This window comes from Centroberyx affinis, unplaced genomic scaffold (genome assembly GCF_046629955.1).
Source record: "Centroberyx affinis isolate AG114_WGS23_722 - 3 ecotype Tasmania unplaced genomic scaffold, CSIRO-AGI_Caff_v1 ptg001292l_1, whole genome shotgun sequence".
NCBI lineage: Eukaryota > Metazoa > Chordata > Actinopteri > Beryciformes > Berycidae > Centroberyx > Centroberyx affinis.
In genome coordinates this window covers 575769-596208 of record NW_027279798.1, presented here as the reverse complement: position 1 = coordinate 596208, position 20440 = coordinate 575769, and the positions used below count along the sequence as shown (strand labels likewise).

General features: G+C 43.6%; 1 protein-coding gene across 1 annotated transcript in view; it reads left to right on the top strand.

The window, feature by feature from the left end:
- Nucleotides 1-4210: 4210 nt before the first annotated feature.
- The window catches only part of palm1b (paralemmin 1b), a 28754-nt gene continuing 12524 nt past the window's right edge, over nt 4211-20440 (top strand). Inside the window, exons 1-2 of the mRNA XM_071525419.1 lie at nt 4211-4355; nt 15663-15705. Coding sequence (XP_071381520.1) covers nt 15664-15705 — 42 coding nt within the window. The 5' untranslated portion in view covers nt 4211-4355; nt 15663. The remainder of the gene's footprint in view (nt 4356-15662; nt 15706-20440) is intronic.

The window sequence follows — 20440 nt, the reverse complement described above, 5'->3', positions numbered from 1 at the left end:
GTTGTCAGGGCTGAGACCACTGCACAGTACCAAGTTGAGGGTGTGGCCCTTAGTATGTGTGGGTTCTTGTACTGCTTGAGTGAGGTTAAAAGATTCAAAAGTATTCATAAAATCACAAAAGTCTGGGTGGGGCAGCAGACATGTATGTTAAAATCACCTAAAAAAAAGAATTTTGTCATATTTTGACATAAAATGAGATAACAACTCAGCAAACTCTTGGATAAAAGCATTGTTTGGTCTAGGCGGTCTGTGTATTATTAAAATTATCACCGGATCCTTAGAATTGAACATAAAACCAAGATGTTCAAGTGATGTTAAACTACTATGTAAAATGGGAGTGCATTTAAAATCCTTTCTGTAAATAACAGCAAAGAGAGTAAAGAGAACCATTTTGGCATTTTCGCCCCACTGCACCGAGGGTATTCCAGGATGGAGGCAACTCTTTATACTTGTTGTCCCTCAGGCCTCAATCTGCCTTTCAACTCCCTCCGTCAGTGCTTACTCTCTCTCTCTCTCTCTCTCCCTCTCTCCCTCTCTCTTATCCATTCACTTTCTCACCACCCCTCCCCTCCTGTGGATTTACACCCGCCTCCTCCAAATTTCACTCAGTTATTTTCATTTTGGGTAATTTTATTCTGGCGATGTTTATTCATGACCAAGGTTCTGAGAGAGAGATAAGAAGCCAAGTGCTGAGCTGGCCCCGGGGGCTGTGAGGGCTGCGAGGGCTCCGAGTCAGTCTGCGCACACACACACACACACATACACACACACACACAAACACAACTTATGCACATGCAAACACACACACAAACACTGCTTACACACACATGCAAACACGCACACAAGCAGGCACAAGCCCACAAAACTCTTCACACATACCACATACCAACAGGCACGCAACACACAAGCACGTCTGCACACACACACACTTTCATGCACACACAAATACATGCCGACATGCCCACGCTCCCACAAACACACAAACAAAGTCCTTTTTTTCGATTTCTCCTCACGTACAAACTGAGTTTTTTTGTCCGTGAACGGCACCATCGTTATCAGATTGAGACGGCGCAGGCTGCTTCCCTTCGCCGTTTCTGTTTGTGAAGGAGAAAATCATTTTTTTAGAGATGTCAGTACAAAAACAGGACTGACCCTCATCTGTCAGCAGCGTTTATCATGATGTCATGACAGATACACACACACACACACACACACACAGGGGAGACTGTTTCATTTCTTAAGCCCCCTCCTACGCATAGTTGTGTTTATATGTTGCCTACTCGTGCTTCTGTGTGTGTGTGTGTGTGTTTGTGTATGTGTGTGAGAATGTGTGCATGGAGTATGATGCATGTGCATCCTGATATGTGATTCATGTTTGACAGACGGATAGATGAGGAGAACCTAGATGTTTGCATGTGTGAATCTGTGTGTGTGTGTTTGTGTGTGTGTGTGTCTGTGTGTGTGTGTGTGTGTACATGTCAAGGTCTAGTGATGCAGAGTCAAAGAGAAAGGGAGAGGGGCTAGAGGGAGAAAGAGAAAGTGATATAAAGAAAGTGAGCACGAGAGAGAGAGAGAGAGAGAGAGAGAGAGAGAGAGAGAGAGAGAGAGAGAGAATGAGGGCTTTGTCTCTCAGAGTGGGTTCAAATCCTTCTTATTCTGCCTGCACTTCCCAAATTTACTCAGCCAGTTTCCCATTTCTACACCTCTCTCTAAGTCCTCAGACAATACACACCAACCTGATCTCCTCTAGTGGGTCTCTCCTCCACCTATAGTCCACTTTTCAAACCCCGTGCACAAGCCAGAGACACAGCATGAGCTTGTAGTCTGGCAGGGGGCCACCTGCTAGTTCGATCACAATAGAAGAACTTCCTTCCCAAATCCCGTTCATGTACTGAAATAACCAGCCGAACAGCACTAACAATCTTCCCCTTGGTTCTTCACTGGTTGCAGTTGTACGTAGTGACTGGGGAGATCATCCATTAAAGCAATACACGAGGTTTTGGGGAAATGTGGGTAAATTGTGTAAGTGTTGGACACCAAAATCATCCATTGTTCCCTGGTAGATCAATTACTCTGGTGATCCATGTTAATACTTTAGCATACAGTGTTAATAGTAGATGACTAGCATTATCTCAAAAGTGAGAACAACTTGTATCAGTTTTGAAGATAAATGGTAAGTTTATTAAATATGCACCGAGTCTGGCAGTGTTATGTAAAATATTGGCAGGATTTACACAATACAAATAACATAGGCTACTGTTTTAGACCTCCAGGGACTATTTTCCCTGTTTCCATAGGAAGTGGATGTGTTGGGCGATGGAAGACTGTGTACAGCTGAAACTCTCTGCACAGCAGATGTGGTCGCACACCTGAAATAGTTCCAAAAATAAACCTCACTATCACATCAGCTGCATTGAGTTAATGATTGTTCATTTTTAAAATGTATGACTCTACACAGGCCATATAAGAAAAACACTGACACCTTTTTATTACTAAAAGGTCAGTGTTCTCACTTTTGAGATAATGCTACTCGCCTACTATCACTTCACATAAAGTGTTGGTATGGAACACCATTACATCTATATGTATATGTAAGGTGTGATCCTCTTGTTTTGATGTGCTCTTCAGTCTAATTCTAATCCAGTCTGTAAAAGCACTATCATTTTGTTAACAAAAGATTTTACAGTTAGCCACTGTCTTTTAAAAAGTTCCATAGTTTCTCTTAATATTGTACTATCAGTTATTTTGTAAGATTAGGTGGCCGTAGCCTATTTCAAAGACATTTTCTTGCTATAGAATGTTTCCTATATTCAATCTTTGGAGAAATAAGGGTTAGGGTTAGGGAAAATGGAGGCAGTGCTATTAGTAAGTCAGTTGTAGTTTATTTTTACATTTTTAACTGAGTGAATTTAAAGTGGATTCACTCCAGCTCTAGTCTGTGGAATGAAAATAAAACCCCAGTGGTGAGGGAAATAGAAACAAAGGAATTGACTACAGGAATATTCTAGCATTTATTAAAATAGAACAGAATATAGCAGAGGTTATCACTCATGTAATTTCTTAGGTGTAATAAACTCCATGTGTAGAACTTCTGTCCCTGGTTCATTAAGGGCAGAGACACTGCACTGCACACACTATAAGAAGAGAGAGCAGATGCAAGCATAAACCTCAGACTAAATTAGAAACACTAGACTGTGACCTCTCGTTTGTTATTTCTTGGTCCAGCAACCACAAATGAATTGGCAGATAGATTTTCAGATGTTTTTCAAAAATCCATTGGAAACCTGCAATGGCGAATTAACATTTGTCTGGAGCTCGAGCACCACCTGCTGGATAGTGGGTGCAGGTGCATAATATATGGTGTGAGAATGAAGACTTGCAAGAATAATTTGGGCCAGAACAGTGGAACAGAAGGAACAGAAGATTAGTATGATAATTGGTGAATTCAAAATATTTATAGCTCGATATAAATATATAAATGTATTTTTGCTCCTGTGATACATTCAGTATATTTTTGACAAAATGAAAAAAAATAAGAGCTCTCTAATTGTGCGCCAATCTCAGTTCAAGCAAAAATGCTGCTTTAGGCTAAAGCAATTTCAGCAACATAGCCTAAGGTTATTTATAACAGCGTGAAAAACATTATTAAGGAGTCTTGAAGTTAAGCCTTTCCGCCACTAGATGGAGAAGTGGGACAGCGGAACTGGAAGAATGGTCCTTTCTCCTCTGTTTTGCAAAATTGGACTTGATCCCATTTCAGGCTGCACACCATTCTTCTGCAAGCCTGTTCGCTGTTAAAGCAGACAGCCTGGTTCCTTGGACGTCATATGATAAGGCTGGAGGAGAGCCAGCAGGGCCCCCGTTTGGAGAGGAGGCCCCATATCTCAGTCAACAGCGCGCAGGGCCCCCTTTATCTCTATAAGGGAGGGAGGCGTATCCCTTTCCCTCTCCCACTCCCTTTACATACCACTCTGACTCTCACACCCATACATTAAATAGCCTACAACCTGCCTCAGACGACGCCCCTCACACGCTGCAACCTATGAGATTACCAGTGAGCGGGCGGAGATCCAAGCCAAGTCCGCCGTGCGTCTTTTTTCGCTCGAGAGGAAATCATTGGGGTCCTATTATTGTCGGGCAGAGCGCACGAGCTGCCCGCGGCATCACCTCGGCAATAACAGAAGGGGTGCCAGCCAGAAGAGGAGGAGGAGGAGGAGGAGGAAGAGGAAGAGGAGAGGAAGGGGTGGCCGAGTATTGAGAATTGACGCTCAGAAATAAACAATTGCGACCGCGGAGGCAGAGACACGCTGTTTGGAAGACGTCTGCGGCGGGAAGAGAAAGGGATCTGCTACTGAGTAAGTCTTGATTTACAGTCTGGTGGTCACCCATGTATTCCTGTGGCTGACCTGGTTTTGGTGATTTGTCCAGCGCTGGTAGCAGCGGCGCAATATTCAAGCCTCCAGCCAGCAGCATCCTTTCACTCGGAGCGGGACGGAGGGATGGAGACAAAAACACTTGTTTGGCTTTTGACAGCGGCCACCTATAGGCTACTGGTGAAATCCCGTACTGTAAATATTGTGTGACGATCGTCGCATTATTATGGGCTTGCATCGTTAGGTTACAATTCGTAAACACACGAGGCGCAACATCATTAAAGGGGACATAAACGCCAGCGTTAAATAATAGGCCTATAATAAAGTCAACCGCTGGTTGTCTGATGAATTGTAGTGAAAATGCTGCATTATTGTGTCAGGTCAACATCATTTATTACATGCCCAGAGGCCCGCTGTACTGTACTCTCAATAGCCTATATACAGCCAGGCCGACAGGTGTAACAGGACGACATGTTTACGCGAATGCCTTTGATGATCCATCATGTAATATCGACCTGTTTTGCAAAGAAGAGTGTTTCAGGATGAGGGTCAGTCCGGCTGTTTTTTTTGCGTCGACGGTGAATTTCCAGTGGCGCCAGCCGTGACCGTGGCTGGGTGAGAGATGCTGGCTGGCTGTTTTCAGTACAGGCTGTGGAAGTGAGCGAGTGTGAGAGAGTAACAGGGTATTTCTATGCTGTGTTGTGATGTGAGCAGTCTGCTCCAACATGGCGCGCATGAGCTGATAAACCATGGCCATTACATACTCCTGTCTGGAATTCACACTGTGCAGCGGACTGGGGCAGTTTTCTAACCAGGCAGTTGGGTTTAGGAGTGGCAGAGCAGATACATCACTTAAAGCCCGAGTTTAGCTCATACAAAATTCAGCTTAGGTTACCATTAGTGATGTCACCTGGTCCCTCCATCCTCTGTCAGAATGTCAATAGGCCTATGTTTATATTCTGTATCTGTCTCTGAAAAACCAATCCCATCCCTGCCTCTGAAAAAGAATGATATCAACTGGACCAATTCCATTACTTTTACAGTTTATTTTGCCTTTCCCTTTGATCACAGCAGGCATAGGCATGGAAACAAAAAGAATTTGGAAAGAGCACTGGACAGTACGTATGTGTTTGTTCTCGTGTCCATTGTTTCTGCCATTCTCCTGGGTTTCTGTCCTGTGAACAGAAGGGACTTCTGTGGTCAATGTCTTTGTTGACAAGACCAATAAGTTGCCTGACAATAATAAGAGTCCAGAAACACAACACACCCATTACATTTCAGAGGGATTTCATGTGGGATATCAAAGATCAAAGTACTGTAAGTCCTCCACTCTTTGGCTGTTTTCTTCAGCAAAATAACTGGAATGTCACCTGTTTGATTCCTGGACTTGCTGGGAAAATGTGGGCAGGGGAAAGTGAATGAGAGATGCTCTGTCCTCCCTCAACAACTACTGCCAAGGTGATAGTGAGCAAGGCATTTCATCCCCTTTTGCTTCAGCGCAGCTACTCAATGGTCAACAGTATTGTATTGTGGTTGTACTGGGCAGCTTCCAGGTGTGAATGTGTCTAACTGCGTGAGTGTGAAGTGGGGCTGCTGAAAAACAGCAAACATGGTGAGCCAATTCTTTCTCATTATTAAATAAAGATGAAAAAATTCTGGAGTTGGCTGCCTATTTATTTTTTATTCTAGTTAATCCTATGGACTGTGAAACATCTGTTATTTCACCCTTCACTATCAGCCACATCATCCAATCCAATCTGTTGTGATTTCTACCTCCGCCAAGGAGGTTATGTTTCCCCGTTGTTAGTTTGTCTATAAGTCTATCAGCAGGATATCTCAAAAACGTATGAACGGATTTCCATGCAATTTGGTGGATAGATAGGCCTTGGGCCACGGAACAACTGATTCCATTTTGGCGGTGATCCGGATCTTGGATGTCCACCATTGGATGATTATTGTTTAGCCTTAACTATGACACTAACAGACATAGAGACTTGATTCCAAATCCTGAGACTATGTTTGCAGGGTCAAGAGATCAATTTAACTTAAAAATTTAATTGATAGGAATGATGTGTTTGGATGTCTTGTACACTCACAGCATGCTGCATAGGGCTAGTTAGATGACATCCTGTGTATTGCTAATTGTCTGCCATGTAGTTTGATTGAATGTATGAGACATGCCATGCCACGCCATAGGCCTCAGCACGTGGTGTGTGAGTGGAGGGTCTATCTCCGCTCGGCTGCTCTGTGTTGTGTCAGCTAGTCACAGCAGAGCTGACAGCACTTGTCTTGTCCACCCAACCATCATTCACCATAGTGGCTCTGGACAGCCAGGTGTGTGTGTGGGTGTGTGACTGCGTGTGTGTTTGTATGACAGTGTGTGTCTGTATATGCGTATGTATATCTGTATGTGCAAGTGTATGAGCAACTTTGTATGTGTATTTATATGTGGGTCTGTCTTTGCTTGTCTGTGTGGAGGGAAAGAAAAATAGATTAAGATAGTGTGTTTGTGTTGTGTGTGTGTGTGTGTGTGTGTGTGTGTGTGTGTGTGTGTGTGTGTGTGTGTGTGTGTGTGTGTGTGTGTGTGTGTGTGTCTGTTTTGTGTGATGACTGTAAATTGGCCTGGCAGGCTGTGCACTGGCTTGGATCAGTTCTCACCAATAACCTAGATAGGGGAAACAGGCTAGTGACCGGAAGGCTATTGGTTCCTATCCCCAGACCAGCTGTGAAAATCTGGCTGTGAAATGTGAATGAGTAACGCTTTCCACTGCTGAAGCAACTAAAGTCAAAGTGCCCTTGAGCAAGGCTAATTGCTCCAATGGAACTCCTCAGTGGCCAACACTGGGAGAAACTGGTTATACTGGGTGGGCAGATCCCAGATGTGAACGTGTGTAACTGTGTGTGTGTGTGTGTGTGTGTGTGTGTGTGTGTGTGTGTGTGTGTGTGTGTGTGTGTGTGTGTGTGTGAATCAGGATGTTACTGAAAGAGAATATACGTCACTGATATGTAATGGTTTAAAAAGCACATGATTTCCAAGACAGAAAAGATACTAGTCAGTTCTTTGTAAGTGTTGCAACTTGTGTGATAACTCTGTAACACCCATTGGTGCATTTTAAATGTTGGAAATGTTAAAATGCATGGCGTTCTTATTGCTGATATTAATGCAAAGAAGTAGATTTGTTACAAATCTATTGTACAGCTCAGAGTTTTCTCCCCCGCTCGCTTATCTGTGAAGTCGCACCGACACGCAGACATTATTGGAAAAGTATGAAAATGTGACTCCCCACATTATTTCCAGGGGGATAAAGGTACCTTTTCTAGCTTGTAAGTGATAGCGCTAATATTTTAATTATAAGAGAGCACTAGCACCATTATGACATAATTGCTAGCTTTTCTGTGGCATGACTGGTTGGTACAGTGTTATTATTACATGACAGCAGGCGTCTCATGGGTTCACGTCGTGCCCCGAGCAAGTAGCCTGAGAGTGATGGATATTGCTAATTGCTCTGACTGACCTTGCTGTCATTAAGAACATTACACCATTTATGCAGTGAAATCAGATTAGTAAGCTAATTGTGGAAAACGGAATCATGTGCATTACAGAATCCCTTACACTCGGTTACTGTCTTGTGCTGAAAGCTTGTTAGGTAAAAGAGAAAGTCGAACTGAAAGCTTGCTCAGCATGTAAACTGATAAGGAGTAACATCTGGGCAGATAGCAGAAATGTGAAGTATTATTAGATAATATGATGCAATCTGCCTCGCCCTCCCTCTCTCTCTTTCCATATTTTGCTCTCTCCTTTTATAAATCTCTATCTCCTCTCTCGCTCATTGATGTCATTTTTTCTCTTCTCTTTTTCCTGACTTTCTTTCTGTGCAGACCCCCTCCTTGCTGCTTCATCATGACAGATAAGGCAAGAGAGGATTTGTTGTTTTTTCACTGTCTTCTCGGCAGATAGTCGCTTTTCTGATAAACGATGTCATTTTTAGCCACTAAGCCCTTTTAATCTCAGAGGAAAATGTGCTCAGACATTACGTATTTCTGTGCTCTTATGCGCCACCTCCTGAAGCACACAGACACACACACACACACACATACACACTCATATGATGATCATCAGTGTTGCTGCAGAGATAAGATCAAAAGCACTATTGATAAGAGGCAGAGAGGGATCCATCCATCTGTGTGCACTGTAGATAACCTGAACCTAAAACAAACACACACACACACACACACACACGCACACATCTGGCTTGAGGCAGAGGAGGAGAATGAATATTGGGTCTTGTCCCTCAGTGAATCAAACAAAGCATTTTGTAATCCCAGAAGAGATGGGATAGATATTGGACAAACATGCTGCACATATACTTAGCGTAAACAATTCCTGAGCCTCTTGAGAGCCTTAAGTGGGGATTGGGACCTTGCCATAAGGCAAGGCACCTATTTGGCCTAATGGTTCCTGTGTTAACATTGATAGGCCGGTCCAGTAATGCAAGGCCATAGGCTTCCTATATCCGGATATACAGTTTGCTGACTGACCAGAGAGAGCACCAGGACGCAGGAGTCTGGTCTCTGTGGAAATGGACTGTCTGTAAACATCAAAGCAATGCCTTTAGCAAGTCATGTCGATGCTAATGCTGTTACTCTGTTTTGGCACAAGGATGAAGGCTGGGGTGAATTTCAGTCCTGAGGACCACTACCCTTTTGCTACTCACTCTGGTTTAACTTCCCTAACTTCTCGAAATACCATTAAGCCTTGATACTGAGAGATGCAGTTGTGGCATTTTATTATCGTAATCAACATTTTTCTTATCTACCAACATTTCAATGATAGATTCTTGTATGCGATCTGAGGATCAGAGCGTTTGCGTTTTGTTGCGATGCCTATACAATATCCATAAATGTCATTCTAATTACAATTTTACAATAGACATATACTGTAGAACTCCAGTTGCTCCAGTGGAGCTGTATGGTGGTGTAGAAGACCTCCCAGATGGATGTGTGGACCTGTATGGATGTGAAGGCTGGTGTTGTGAGGAGGGAGATCGGCCTTCACCTGGAGTGCCAAAATTCAACCCTCTGTGTTGGCCAGCATCCACCTTGCTGAAGTGTCCTTGAGAGGTGCAGGGGTGCTGCTCTGTCGACGACCCTGTGCTCTGACCTCCTTGTGGAGGTGGTAAACAAAAAAATCTTCCCTCAGGGGATCAATAAAGTATCACAAGAGCAAGTGGGCTCAGTGTACATTCCCTGGATGAATACATTTAAAAAAGAAAAAACCTGCTTGGACAGAAACCATTTGCTGGAGCTTGTAAAATCTCAGTTCCTTAATAATATCAGCCTGTAATATCAGACTGTAAACTTTTACATTTTGTAAGACCGTTTCAGTGGGTGTCTTACTTTCGGTTTGTGCTTGTAAACAAGAAGAAGTAAGATACCGCTCCGGGTCACTACATATCGATTTCTGTGTTCTCTCCAAAATAAATATTTTCGAAAATAATGTTCCAGTTACGTTAGGACTCGCCTTTTGTCAGTCACAATCCAATCAAGTCAACGTACAAACCAAAGCAAGGCATTTCCCCTAGCTATAGTCTGTCAAATTAAATGGAAATTAAAGCTTGATTTTACTCAATTAGGGCTTAAAATTGGCACCCTCTTCTTTACTGGGAGTACTGGAATATTTAGACAGTATTTACTTACTTTGAGAAACAAAGGAAAAATAGCAAATATCTCAAAACATGATCAAAACACTGGGAAACGATCTACAATGATGTAAAACAGTAAGGGGGTGCAGGAAATGAAGAACAACTCCAAACACAGTGGAATTGTCCTTTAACCTGCTGCACCACGTCCTGTTGTGTCACGCTGACACTGGGACAAAGTAAGACGTCAGAACTCACACACACACACTCTTCGTCTTTCCCCACGTGTCTTACTGTGTGTGTGTGGCTTCTCATTTGACATGGGTGTTACACAGTATTCCCCCTGTCTTTCTCCTCTCACTGACTGAGATGTGGGGGCCCGGAGCTTTGCCCTCTGACCCCCGGCACACTAACATATGACCTCAGCGGACGTCCTCCAGTTTTTATTGGCATCACGCCGTTTACGTTTGGCAGGGTCTGTATCGTGTCTCAAAGATTGAAGGATGTAGTGGTGTGTGTGGTAGTGGTGGTGTGTGCTGGCCTGGGATTCATGTGTGTGTGTGGCCTAGGGGAATGGCAGGGAGGAGTATTATTGTCCCTGTGCTCTTTTGGTCCAAAGGAAGGAAGAGGGGGAAGTGGCGAGTAGAGCGAAGGAGAGAGAAGTGCCACTCCAAGACTGTGAGTGTGAAAGGGATTTGAGATTAGTTTCCTCCTCCAGAGTCTCTCAGTTTTCTAATGCAGGGCCCGGGTCATTAGAGCTCGAGAGAGAGAGAGTCATTTTCCACAGTCCTCATTCTTTCTGAAGAGGAAACATTTTTGTGCCAGACAATGTTGTGTATGTGTGTGTGTGCACTTGTTAATTTCTGTGGGTCTGTTTGCATGACCTCGCCTCTCTTTCTCTCATCTTCTCTGTCTCTCCACTTAACACTAATAAAGCACAAATGCCATGAAAACAATTTCTATATAAGTGTGACTGTGTGTGTTGTCAGTCTGTGTGTTGGTGTGTAGATTAATGTGTGATAAAAAAGTCATGTTGCTATTATTTAAATGAAAATTGTAATTGCAACTTGAATTGTGATATGATAAACACTTGACTTACCACATCTTATTTCCTTGTCACAAGGCTAGAGGCACAGATTAAGAGGTCTACTAGAAATACATTATTCGAATGAACATGCAAGTATTATATAATTGAAACCATTTGGGCTATTTTCAGGTTAATTTACTGTAAATGTACTGTAAAATACAGCTGTCACTTGACATGAGGGAGAATGGATAAAATGAAAGCGACCCTTCTCTCCTCTGCCCTTCTGCCTTTCTATCTATCCTCTCACTCACAACTGGTTACTCTGATTGATTGGTTAACAGTAGGTAAGGAGGCCTCTAATTGGCCAAATAGTCATCATCATCTCTGTACAGTGTATGGGCAGAGTGTGATTCTCCAACCGCATGTTAAAATCAAAATTTCAATGTTCAAATTGCAGTTTCACTTTTCATTTGATTAACTGCACAGCCCTCGTGTGTGTGTGTGTGTGTGTGTGTGTGTATTTGTGTTCATGACTGTGTGCCTTAATGAATGTCTGTTTGTGTGTCGGATGTCCTGTTGGCTCGTCCCATGCAGTCGTAATGTAGGTCTGAGAGCAGCTCAGGTCATTCTGTGTCTCATGTCCTCTCTCCCATCTTTTGCTCCACTGTTTACTATCTAATGAAGAAGAAATGCCATAAAAACAACTTTAAAAAATGTGTGTGTATGTGTATGTGTGTGTATGGGTGGCAGGATCAAGATATATCACTATGTTGTGGTGTCCAAATCCAGGTTGTTGTGGTGTTTGTTTAAGATAATCCTAGATTAGTGGTGATGAGACCTGATCTAATCTGGCACTACATCCAATACATCTAGCAGACAGACAGATAGATTGAAGAGTCTTGGCTGTCCCAGAGAAACACAGTGTGACTAGTCTCATGTACAGATCAGTACATCATGTACTGCTGACTGCTCCACTCCTACACTGTGTCACATAAATAATGAATACAATGTTTCTTATCAGGTTTTTCAGACCATATGAGTGCAATCGGCTGTGACAATCTCTTTTCTTTTACGAAAACAACTTTTAAAAGTTTAAAAAGTTTTGTTTCAGGATCAGACTTTTTTGTGACCTCAGATACATATTTTGCCCTGACCAACCAACATAGATCTATTTAGTAGTATTTCCCCCAGACAAGTATCTTTGCAAGGTGAAAAGGCATCTGAAACAACATTTAAAACTATGTAACACTAAAACTCTTCATTAAAACCAACACTAAAGAAATTTGGTGGGATTGCATCTCCTTCAGGTGAGATGCTATTCACCTTGGAAATTAGATTTTTTAATGCTTAGGTCAACACAATATCCATAAACAAAGATGTCTGACACTCTTTAAGCATAAAGTTAATCTGTTTAGGGCATTTCAGTCCAGATAGTGAGTGTGTAAAGTGGCTCCTGGGGCCAGAGGACCGTGAGTACAGTGCGGTCAGAAGAGAGGATGCTGGTTCTCTATGCAGGGAGTTAATGTGTTCCTGGAAATGCTACAGCAGCAATGTGCCCAACAGGGAATACAGATAGTCATTAGTCTGTTTCCCTGACCTCTCAATGCTACAAACCTGCCTAGAAACACTGGGAAAAAACAGCCTTAGTTTTAGTCTACTGCCTGCCTGTCTGTCTGTCTGTAGATCTGCCTGCCTGTTAGACTGCTTCCTCTCTCTGTCAGTATTCCTGTCTGACTGTCGTTGTCGGTCTATTTATCTATCTGTCTCCATTTGTCTCTGCTTGCCTGTCTGTGACTGCCTGCCTGCCTGCCTGCTTTCCTTTCTCCATCATAAATGTGATTACTGTTGTAGCTATGCTACAAAGATGTCTGCTTTCATGTCATGCCTGTTTGTGCTGCCTGTCTGACTGGCGTAATTCATGAGCAAGACAGCAGGACCAAGTGCCCCCGATGTTCCTACAAGCTAGACTGATTTCTTTCAATACATCTTAAAAATTCATCACAGCAGTAGCCTACAGGTTAGAGAAGCGGGCTTGTGATGAAAGGTCACTGGTTCGAAAATCTGGGAAAATCGAGAGGGAAAATCGAGAGGGAAACACTCTCTCTTCCCTCAACAACTCTACTGTTGTGGTGCCTCTGAGAAAGGCACTTAACCCCCCAATTTCTCCAGTGGAAAAGCTCAGTGGCCAACAGTGGAAGAAAGTGGTTATACTGGGCAGCTCCTAGGTGTGAATGTGAGTAACCGTATGAATGTGAAGCAGTGTGTCACTGGAAAAGAGCAAGTGCCGCTCAGTCAACTTTTCCTGCATAAATAAAGGTTAAAAAAAAAACCCGCACGACTGCATTAGTTGTAATTTATGCATGGGACACGTTCTCTGCAGCGTTCCCACAAAGAAACTTATCGCGGGCAATGTTAAAAATGGCCCCAAAAGTTCCTGCAATTTTCACAGTGAATGAATCCAACAAACATAATTGACAATAGAATAAAATGTGACATGCTGCCTGAAAGCTGCCTGCCTCCAGTCTCCATGTGTTTGCTGCTCGCTGTAGCTAAGCTGTGGGTGTGTGCTGCCTCATCTCTGCTGATGCTCACAGCGACCTTTCCCAGGTCAGGACGGTCAGTCAGCTAATGACAACAGAGTTCAGCCGCTGCTTCCAGGCCTCCCTCATGCCACTGATGGACTGGTCCAGATAGGTTCCACAGTGCAGAGTCAGCTAAAACTGCCCTGTCTCCACTGTACCCAGGGGGCTGGGGAGGGATGAGGAGATGGATTTAGGGAGAAAATAGGTATAAAGCACCGTCAGCACACTGTCAAAAGTATACCAGAATGAATGTCTTGACAAAATAATTCAATTTACAAACAAAAAACGATCAGGTAGATGATTCACTTCTGATTTTGGCACTCTATTTTTTTTATAATTTAGTTATAACTACACTTTAGTCCAGGTGTATTTTGTGTATAGACACTGCTTTCATCTTATGTTTAGGCTGATTTTACTCTAAGCATCTCCAATCTTTTGCTTCTTCTTGTTTGTGCTGGAGAGATGAGAAAGAAGAAGTTGAGAAAGAATGTGCCTGTATGTGAGGGTGTTTGTGTGTGTGTGTGTGTGTGTGTGTGTGTGAGTGCGTGTGTGGTTGTGGTTTTAATTTTCTCCGAAGGGTCTCCATGTGATGGTGGTGTGGCTTGGTGGGACAGCAGTGGGGTGTGTTTGTGTATGTGCGTACATGCGCAGGCAAACGTGAATTGTGCGCATGAACTCTCTATGCTACGGACAGTTTGCCCCTGAGCCTTTCACAAGTCCAACAGCCTCACTGATTGGACAGTAAACTAACAAGCATGAAGGAAAATTTATATGCCAGTTAATTTTTTTTGACAAGGACCAGTGTTGTTGCACTGTATGCTCTACCTCCCTTGCAGCAAGGTCTAGCGAGGAGGGATGTTATTTATCGTTCCGCCTAAGTTGTATTTCTCTCCCAGCTCAAGTTTTATGACTACTTGGTTGGTAAATGATCCATGCAGATTCAAACGGTGGCAGCGGGTGTCCAGGCCGCTCATCGGTAGGAGTGACATGCTCAAACCGTATCATGCTGTAGAGCTCTTTTGTTGCCGTAGCTCTTTTGTAAGAGTCTGGTTTGGACCAGAGTTAGGAAATGAGGATCCCATATGTGTTGTGATTCAGTTTCAGTCAGTCACGGCCGGGGAAGGCATGCGGCCGCTGAGATGTTGCACCTCCGCTGCTCCATAGAAAACACAAGGGTGTGATTCTTTTACACCCACAAAAACATCATCACCAAGCATCCGTGCCGCAAGCAACTTGAGACACAACTCATCGGAGGTCCGTTTGTTTTCTGAGTTGAGCAACCAAAATAATTTGACGCCAATCGTCGCCGTGTTGATACAGAATAGTTGCCTTAACTTTTGGGCTACATTGCTCGTGAGAAACCGGTCACATTATAACATTTTAAAGTTCATGCTATCACAGCGGTATCTACGATAAATTCTCATTCAACGTTAGTCAAAAGTACGAAAAACTTGTTGCTGCTCCCATTAAAGTTCATGCATTTTCATTCATTTTGCGATTTATCTTTCATTTTGTAACTGATACTTTACTTGCTCCAGGGTTTATGAATAATTTTCTACAAGGGCTAGATAATGTCAGCTGTTAATTGCATCAAAAAAAAAAGAAATTTAAAAAAAAAATACAAAATTGGAAGTAAGAAGTATGGTTTTTGAGGGACCCTAAAGCAACAATAGCTTTGTCCCGTGTCAGCAGAGCAGCAGCAGTAGCAGGAGCAGTCCTTCCCTCTGGCTGCGTCCATTCTCCATCCTGGAGCTCTGGAACCTATTAGAGCAGGAATCTCCAGCAGCGCTCTGCTAGCACATTAGCATGCCTTCACTGACTCTCACTGACAGGGGAGAGACACCGACTTTGGCGCTAACAGACAGACATTTAACCACAGCCGCTGGGAAGTCGTTGGGACGGTAAATGGCCGGTGAGCAAACGCTACAAGGAATGTTGTTTGTCACTAAGGTCAGTGTGGCCTCTGATGTCAGCGGTAAAGTGTGGTTATAACAGCTCTCTCTCTCTCTTTTATTTATCTCTCTCTCTCTCTCTCCTTCAGGATGGCTGAGGTGTCACAACAGGAGAGACTCCAGGCCATCGCTGTAAGTTATTTCTACACACACATACACACACACACATACATGCATGCACAGAGACACACACATTCTCTCTCTCTCTACCTCACAATTTCTCTCTTTCTCTTTCTCTCTCTCTCACACACACACACACACACAAACACACTCCTGCACACACACACACACAGGGGCACAGTGATGACTTTAGAAACAACAAATTATCGCTCCATGTCAGGCCCTGACCGCCAGTCTTAATGACTCTTGTAGTAACTGCACCCACACCGTCATTGTCATCACACATCTGGAAGGGCCTTACATCCTGTGTGTGAGCCTCTGCCCTGATAACGGATCAGGAAAGTGGATGGAAAGTGGTTGGATCGTAAAGGAGGCCACTGACCTCTTGGTAAATCACTCCATTTTCACCCTAAGAGCTGATATCAAGGACCAGACCTGGTAAATAACCATAAAACACCAACACTCAGCCCTGTCTTTGGTAATCCCCAAAGAGACAGAGAGTCTGAGATGACACCCATTGGAATGTTGCCAAAATCAAGAGAAATCTTTGATACAGACTCATGAAACTTTGGGCATCACATTGTGGTGGACTCTAATGTATATGACTAATTTTATGTGTAACTGTGATGTTTTATATAATAGTTATTTACGTTATTCAAGTTCGTTATCTTTACATAGGGCTTCGATAGCCATGTTTGATATTAAAGTGTTCAGGAATTTGTGCTGAGTTTAATAATGTTAATGTTACAACGGTCAATTATATTGGATAGATCTGGGAACCAAAAGTAGGGTTTCATGCATATGTAATGAGCCGTAAAACTAGACATGCCAGCCCACGCACACACCCCTCAACTGATCACAACAAAGCCAAACACACACATTTCCAATGCGGATTTCATGCACTTTACGTGGTCGCGACACGTGTGCTAACGGAGTCTGACAACAACTTTGTTCCAAAGTTTGTCTCCAAAGACGGACTCAACTGCACCATCATCATCAAGCCAAGTAGAAAGCCTGTTTCATCCGAAACAGTGAAGAGAGCCTTGCTGCCTGCCTATCTGCCTGACAAATACACACACACACCAGCACGTGTGTCTGTGTGTCCTGCCTGCTACAACCTCACTATCAGCTATCCTGCTGAGGTTAACTCTGAAGAATCATCGGAACTTCCAGAGTGGGTCGGCCTTGAGAGACCCACAGCCCTGTCCAGCAGCCTGCGTGCTCCAGCCTGCGTGCTCCACTCTGCGGCCTGCTGAGATCAACTGAACAGACGTCGGATCTTCATCCTCCAGCACCTCATCGAGCCGAGACTCCTCACAGCCTCCCGGCCTCAGCGTGCTTCATCTCCCTCCGGACCTTCGCTGGTGTCGTATGTACTGATCATTGTCCGCTGGGCATCATATCATACATCACACATAGCTATTCCATTACATTCCCACTTCACACACATATCACACACCTTATTACGGCTCCCTATAGTTATAGTGACCATTCAGTTATTCAAAGATTCATTTGAGTTTTCCAGATAGTTATACTGTCGCCCTTTATTCCTGTCTTGCTGACTCATGTCTTCCACTGCTCATCTTCCATGATTGTGTCTGCTGAAATGTTGGTTTAATTATCAGTGTTGCATATTTACATGATCATCTATTCCTATTGCCATTGATTCATCACAATTCATAGGTATACCTTTGTATATACTGTACTATATTCACTTGTATTTACCTGATTATTGAGTGTGCTTTAGTTTAGTAATAAACATATTATCTTGCATAAAGTCACCTCCTGTGTTCAGTGTGTGGGTTTAAATTCAAACATGCCGAGAATTCACTCCTTCAGATGAGACCTGTTGATGCTGTCTGTTATCTGGTGCCCCGTTCTTAATTCTCATTGAAGCTAACTCTAAATTATATTGATATCAGACACCATTAATACCTATCACCACTACATATCTGGTGCCGCCGTGTGAGGCGGAGTTGTTTGAATTGCCCATACATTTCTGGCACAGCCCGTGGCGGATTTGCTTGAATTACCCACACAATCAACTCAATATTCAGTGTTCATATTTTAGAGCAGAAGGTATAGGTGTGGCTCATGTGCTTGTTGTACTGGGAGTACTGATTGATGATGCTTGTCCTGTCATAAGAAAAGTGCTTAAGACTGCGGCTATTGCCTTAGTTAAAATAGCAGCTCAAGTTGTGCACCATTAGTGCATTGATATTAATGTTGCAGTATTGTGTGGCATCCACCATTATACTGTAGATTGAGGCATTAACGCCTGATTATGCGTGTACCGCATCCTAGCCGATAATAGTGCTATGAGTGTAGCTCATTAGTCACTAGGCTTATTCTGTCTAGACTGTTGTTTTGAAGTGCTGATCTATACGGACGTGCCTATAGATTTAGCCAAGCGATCGCATTGTGTAAAGTTCCTTGGTGATAAAAGTCTAGCCCACTTTTATCGTCTCTGCTGGGCCGCAGATATGGAACGTAATTTGGGTAAATCTCCACTTGTAATGAGTAATTGAATGAGTTTGTAACTTGTTGCTGTACACTCATAGCTGGAGACCTGTGTTTACCCCTAGAGTAGCTCAACAGATAGCCATTATAGCTGTGCTCGTAGCCAAGCTAACTTCTCAAGCTGTGTTGTAAGCTATTCAGTGAGACCCTCTTGCTTAATGCTCAAATAGACTAAGCCAAAATCGGGTCGAGTGTCGCCGCACAATCACCACTGTGAGCCACAGTGCCATAAGTAAATTCATTGTGTGTAGCGCTTCTCTTGCTGGCCTCTGCGCCCCCACTCTGCATAAATTCCACCTCTGGTGCATCACCGTGGTGACGTTGCAGTAAACCGCTCAGGTTACAGCGGTCGGTCGTAGTTCATATGTAAGCCCACCTCTGTGGCAAAATTGTGAGTGCAGTGCACTTCACCTAAAGTGACTAATCAGACGATTAGGTACCATTAGCATACTATTGTGTGAGTGTCTTGGCTCAGAGAGGCCTACTAACCAGGCCTGCAACCAAGCATTGTGGCTAAGCTAATTGCTTTAGCCTTTACCACAGATGTGCTAGGACCCTCCGAGCCTAGCCTAGCCTAACAGCCTAGCCTAGCATATGCTCATCTCAGTAAGCTAATAGCCTTAGCATAGCATAGGCCGTGCTCTCCTAAACAAATAGGGATTTCTAGCACCCTCCTAGCCTTTATGCATGCTCACATAAGCTAAGCTACTAGCCTTTAGCATAGCGCTAGTTCACTGAGCAATAGTGTCTCTAGCATCCTAATTAGCCTAGCCTAAGATAACTAGCCTAATGCTAGCTGCATGTGCTTGAACAGACTGACTTGCTAACCCACTCATTAGCATAGCCCAAGGCCTGCTTGCCTTAGCAGTGGTATTAGCCAGTGTTCGCTTGAATAAATTGTGCTCACTAACATCCTTGTTAGCCTTTAGCACAGATATGAATGCCCTCTTCCACTAATTGCATTCATTCAATTGGAACATCCAATTTAATTTTGAAATCTACTTTAAGTTGGGATCGACGACCTCCCACCTCAACCTTTCAGTGCAGCCTTGCAACTATAGCACACTATTCTAACAGTTTGGCTTGCTGCATTCCTTAGCCATCTGTTTAACTGCATGCTTGTTGCCTGTCGGCGTGTGCACACATTCACTATTATTTCTAATTACTGTTGTGATAAGCAATCTGAGCAATTGTGACCCACTTAGTATAGAGTTGAATCAACCAATAAGTGAAGTACACAATGGCACCAAAATTTCCTATCATGGAACAACTCCTGAGTGTTCCACCTGACACACTCAACCCGGCGAACATGGAGAAAATTAAAAATGATACTGACCCGGAGTCAAAACTATTAGAGAAGCAGAATGAAGCTCTAATGAAGGCCACCATGGCCATGACTGACCTCCTAGCCCAGGTTGAGATGAAAGACAAACAAATAGCAGAGCTAAGCACCCACCATAGCGACGAAATCGCAATGCTCAAAGACCAAGTCACTCAACTCACTCGATATCTCAATCACTTTCACCAGCGAACCTGGGAAACCGAGACAGAACTGAGAGATGTGAAATGCAAATATACTGCGGAGAATGATTCATGCAATAAATACATGAATGAGCTTCAACAACAAAAGGAAGCCTTGCAAGAAACACAAGGTAAGTATGAAGACCTCCTAAAGGAGCATGAGGCAACTCAACTGGAGTGTGCCACCACAAAAGGTAAGTATGAAGACCTCCTAAAGAAGCATGACGCAGCTCAACTGGAGCTTGCCATCACTAAAAAGGAGAATGAGTTCATCTTATCTGAGAAGACGAAGCGGCAGGAGATCTTGAAAGATGCCCTCCCTGCTACCATCTTGATGAATGAAGGTCATGAGAACGGAGCGCCTCCCCATGGCTTGAGTACAGTTGAAACGACGGCGGACAGAGTCACTTCCATCCCAGCTGTGGAAAGAGTCTTCTCTCCTCCTCAGACTCCCCGAGCGGATCTTGAAGGTGCATATCAATGTCATCAGCCTCCAGCCCCACTGGGCAGGTATACAAGAGACCTAGACAAAATCGCTAGGAATATCTTGAAATTTAACCCTGTCCTGGGTGGCTCAAACGACACAGCGACGTACCTCAGACAGTTGGAGTATCACCTTCGGAGACATCCAGAAGCACAAATGGATGACAAGGTGTACCTCTTGAAAGTCACCTCCAGTCGAGAGGTCAACAGCTTCATTGAACGT